Raw genomic sequence first — 4,748 nt, 5'->3', positions numbered from 1 at the left:
AGAAAGACCGGAGCCAACCTGGCTCTCCCACCCAAGACTCTGAACTCCAGGCTTCCGTCTCCCCCAAAACAACTGCGCCCTGGACCGCAGTGCCCACGCGAGCGCGCACAGGGGCTCTCCAGATCCCTTCGCTGCCGAAACATAAACACACACACACACACACACACACACACACACTCCAACATAGTTTATTATTCGACCCTAAGCTCCCGCTTTCCCTAGCCCGCGGGCATGGGGTGTCCCAGCCGGGTGGACCCACCGGCTGCGGTGGTGCTGAGCCGCAGATGCTCTCCTCCAGCTCACGCACAGAGGCTAGAGGCCGCCCAGGCAACCTACCGGCCAGGATTGCCCCACAGTCATCCGCCGGGGTCCAAGAGGCGTGGGGACGCCTGAGCAGGAACACTCTCCCGCGTTCCCGGGAACCTTTCCAAAACCTAACTCGTTCCCAAACCCATGGACTTCTTTTTTTCCTCTCCCCTTCTTAAGTTACTCTTCTTGTAACACTAGGATTTTTTTTTTCAATTCCAGGTCTAAGAAGTTAGAGAACTGGGCAAAACTGAAATTCTTTCAGTAATTATTTTTTTAAAACGAAAGACAAGACAGAAAGCAAGAGACCCATCCCCACAGCTGTGTCGGGGGCAAAGCCATCACCATATATGGACATCCCATTGAAACCACACCAGAAGGGCCCAATAAACAGAATGAGCACAATATCCGTTTAGGAAAAGAAAAATTATAATGCTTAATAATAATAATAATAATAATAATAATAATAATAAAAACTTCAGACAACGCACAACAAGCAGTCCCCCCTCCCGCCCCCACCTGCGTGTTGAACCTGCCCTCCATCCTCATATCTGTCCTTGAAACTGTTCCTTCGGGACTTCTTTTGCCCATATTTGCCAAAAAATGAGAGTAGCTATGAAAGAAAGGAGAATGTTTCAGTTCTCTCTGCAGACCCAGGGGAATCTCCGCCAACCGCCTAGCCCCTTCCCTTCCCTCCCTTCGGTTCCTTAGGTGTGATTTGGTTAGGGAAATTGGGAAGGGGGTTGGGGGTGAGGGCAAGTTTTTTTAAAAATCAGGAAGGCGTGAGCTGGAGCAGTGTCAATCAGAGGGTTTTGTGCCTGGGGGCTCCTAGCGGTTCTGAGCAGAGGTGTCCCAGGGCGGCCCCACAATGAATATGAATAGGAATCCTCGCTAAATGGGACAGCAAAGCGCACCGCCCTGAATGATGGCACGTCATCCTAACCAGCCCAGGATAGATAGGAGGGTTTCTTTTGTCTCTTTGCTCCGCCGCAGCTCTATAAAAGCCCCTCTTTTTCTGCGTGAGGTTAGTTCAAGCACACACCAACTAGCTGACCAGGAAAACAGCCTAATCAGAGAAAAGGGAGTGGGGCGGGAGAAAGGCGGGGGAAAGGCAGTGCTTCAGCTTTTCTTCTCACGTCTTGTCGCTGAGAAGTGGGTTGCTGGGCTGTGCAAAAAAAAATTTTTTTTAATTCAAGATTTTCTTTAATTTCCCACTTAAAGCCTCCCCACATTCGGGCCGCATCCCCTGTAATAAAATGAATTCTGATTCGAGCTCTGTCTCCAGCAGAGCTTCCTCTCCGGACATGGATGAGATGTATCTGAGGGACCACCATCACCGCCACCACCGCCACCAGGAGAGCCGTCTTAATTCGGTCTCGTCCACGCAGGGCGACATGGTGCAGAAGATGCCCGGGGAAAGCCTCTCACGGGCCGGCGCCAAGGCCGCGGGCGAGAGCAGCAAGTACAAAATCAAGAAGCAGCTGTCGGAACAGGACCTACAGCAGCTGCGGCTGAAGATCAACGGACGCGAGCGCAAGCGGATGCACGACCTGAACCTCGCCATGGACGGGCTGCGCGAGGTCATGCCCTACGCACACGGGCCCTCGGTGCGCAAGCTCTCCAAGATAGCCACCCTCCTGCTGGCCAGAAACTACATCCTCATGCTCACCAGCTCCCTGGAGGAGATGAAGAGGTTGGTTGGCGAGATCTACGGGGGCCACCACTCGGCCTTTCACTGCGGGACCGTGGGCCACTCGGCCGGCCACCCAGCGCATGCCACCAACGCCGTGCACCCGGTACACCCCATCTTGGGTGGTGCGCTGTCGTCCGGCAACCCATCGTCACCGCTGTCTGCCGCCTCGTTGCCTGCCATCGGCACCATTCGGCCTCCCCACTCGCTGCTCAAGGCGCCCTCTACGCCTCCCGCGCTGCAGCTGGGCAGCGGCTTCCAGCACTGGGCCGGGCTGCCCTGTCCGTGCACCATCTGCCAGATGCCACCGCCACCGCACCTGTCTGCTCTCTCTACCGCCAACATGGCCCGGCTGTCGGCCGAGTCCAAGGACTTGCTCAAGTGAGCAGCGGGCCGGCCCGGCTGCTAAGGATGAGGGGAGAGCGGCGGGAGGGGCCGCAGTGCCGGGCGGTGAGGGAAGGGGGAGACTGGGCGCTCCGCCTCGGGAGGGCGGGTGCGGGCCGGTGGCCTCCCACTGGGGCTCAGAGATCTCAGACCCTACTTGACCCCCACAGGGAAAGGACCAAAACCAAACTGCAATTTCTGGGTGGTAGAGAAGGGGGACTGGAACCAGACGTCGTGTGTTTTGCATGCATGCTTCTTTTCCCCATGCCGCGCCAGTATTTCTCACTGCCATATGCTCTTGTCAAAACTGCATTTGTTGTATAAAGACGGGATCGGTGTGTTTAAAAACTTGCGAAGGGGCTTTAGAGTTGGCTTTCACTGGCTCTGTGTTCTTACCTTGGAAAAGACAACCATCCCTTTTGTGCAAAACAAATGTAAATATTTCCTTGAGATGGGTGCAATTCTGATTGTCACTATCCTCTCCACAGTTGTTTTGTTTTCTAGAGACAATGGCGAGAGAGAGAGAGAGAGAGAGAGAGAGAGAGAGAGAGAGAGAGAGACCCCCAAGTTTTGAATCTCAACTCCGGTCCAGGGCATGACATCTCTTATGTGGGTTTTCCTTAAGACGCAGTGTAGGTCAAAAGAATGCATGCACACTTCTAAGTGAATCTTGTTTAAACATGTTGTGCAGGCCGTGATGCCATTTTCCTTGTAACAAGGATTTATTAGTGAATTCTCCCAAGTACTCCATATAGCTGTCTGTGGTTGTATGAAATGATAACGGAGGGCAGAGTGCAAAGATCCAAACTCACGCACATGAGCTTCCTCTCCCACCCCCAACCCATTGAAACTCCATTCCCAACCTTACTTGGCTGTTCCAGGGGCCAGCGGTTGCCAGAGCTTGGGCTCCTTCCACTAGCTTGCCCCACTCCACCTGCTCAGTTATTCTGCATGCGGGGTCGGCGCTCTATCATCAGCTTTAAAAACTTATAGTGGTTTGGGAAGGGGTGCCGTTTTTATTTTCCTGAACATCTGCTTGAAATATTTTGTTAGGGCTTCAAAGACAATACCTGTCTTTATTTTTTATATATTCTTGATAACTATGATATATTTATTAATAACCAGTGTTTCTGGATGAGATTTCAAATAAAAAAGACCTTTAAATCCTGGCTTTGCCTTTGCCTAAAATTTTTGAAGATGGGGGTAATGGTTAGGGCACATGTGAACCCGTAAAGTGTACCTGGGCTTGGATGAGAGATTTGGATGGGTGGGCCGATGTGAAGAGTTTTCTCTGGTCATTTACAGGTAAAGAGGTCAGATAAATTGGTGTTAATGATTACAACTGAAATGTCCTTTGAATGGGGCATTGTCGAAGTTGGTAGTCTTGTGATATTTGAGCTCCTTGCTTGTTTCTCTGCAGTAATCAGACCCTCATAAACTCAGCAGTTGAGATTAAAAAAAAAAGTAATCTAGAAACCCAAAGTGACAGGAAATGGGAGGCGGAGTAGTGACTGTGCAGCTGGTTGTGTTGGCAACAGATGAGAATGAAGCAGTAAGTTAACTTTTCACTTTAAATTGACCCTGTGGCCTTAAATAAAACAGGTTAAAATGCAGTATATATTTTTAAAGTCAACAAAGAGTGGTCCTAGAAAACAATCAAATACTCGCCCCCCCCCACCTGCTCCCTGGGCAGCAGCCCCTCAGAGAAAGGGAAGGTTGACCTGCTTTGTAAGGTGAGCAGAGTGAAGCCAACGGTGGCCCAAGTCTCAGCAACTCGCAGATTTATAGCGGGAATTCTCCCTTCTTTCCGTCCTGAGAAAATTGCAGGTCCCATTAGTTGAATACAAACTATTTGGAAGTATTATAGGGTGGGGAGTGGGGAATGAAGAGAGAAAAGTCTTTTACACAAATGATGGCTAAAACGGGTCATTTTAATCCCTTGCTTTTCTCTCTTCATCCTGCACCTCATCTCATAACAGTTCCAGATAGGGTGTATAAACTTAAGTAATCAAGCAAGAAGGATTTCTTTGTTTATAAAGAACAAGAAATCAAGCTCTACTGATAATAACCCAAAAGCACATGCCTCTATTTCCTACTAAGGAAAATGGAAACCTGATTGAAAGGTGCCACTCCAGAATTTGCCTCTGGATTCGACGTAACATCACCTCTGTTGGCTGAGGCCTCAGCTCCTCCTCAAGAGGGCAGGCCCATGGCTTCCACCCCAGGGCAATAGAGCTGTCTCTCTCCAGCATCCAGCATGGACAGCACATTTGGGAAGCACCTGCCCTTTCGTTCCTGGGTCCCCCACCGTCTGCCTGGTGCTGTCCCTCTCTGGGAGGGCACCCCTGTGGATCCTGGTTCTATTTAA

General features: G+C 50.8%; 1 protein-coding gene across 1 annotated transcript; it reads left to right on the top strand.

The window, feature by feature from the left end:
* The first annotated feature begins 1,562 nt into the window (after positions 1–1,562).
* OLIG3 (oligodendrocyte transcription factor 3) lies at positions 1,563–2,381 on the top strand. Its single transcript, XM_019648095.1, has one exon. It carries the CDS (start codon positions 1,563–1,565, stop codon positions 2,379–2,381), a length of 819 nt encoding a protein of 272 aa, XP_019503640.1.
* The last annotated feature ends 2,367 nt before the right edge of the window (positions 2,382–4,748 follow it).

This window comes from Hipposideros armiger, unplaced genomic scaffold, assembly GCF_001890085.2.
Source record: "Hipposideros armiger isolate ML-2016 unplaced genomic scaffold, ASM189008v1 scaffold_120, whole genome shotgun sequence".
Classification (NCBI taxonomy): Eukaryota; Metazoa; Chordata; class Mammalia; order Chiroptera; family Hipposideridae; genus Hipposideros; species Hipposideros armiger.
This window is presented reverse-complemented; position numbering and strand designations above follow the sequence as displayed.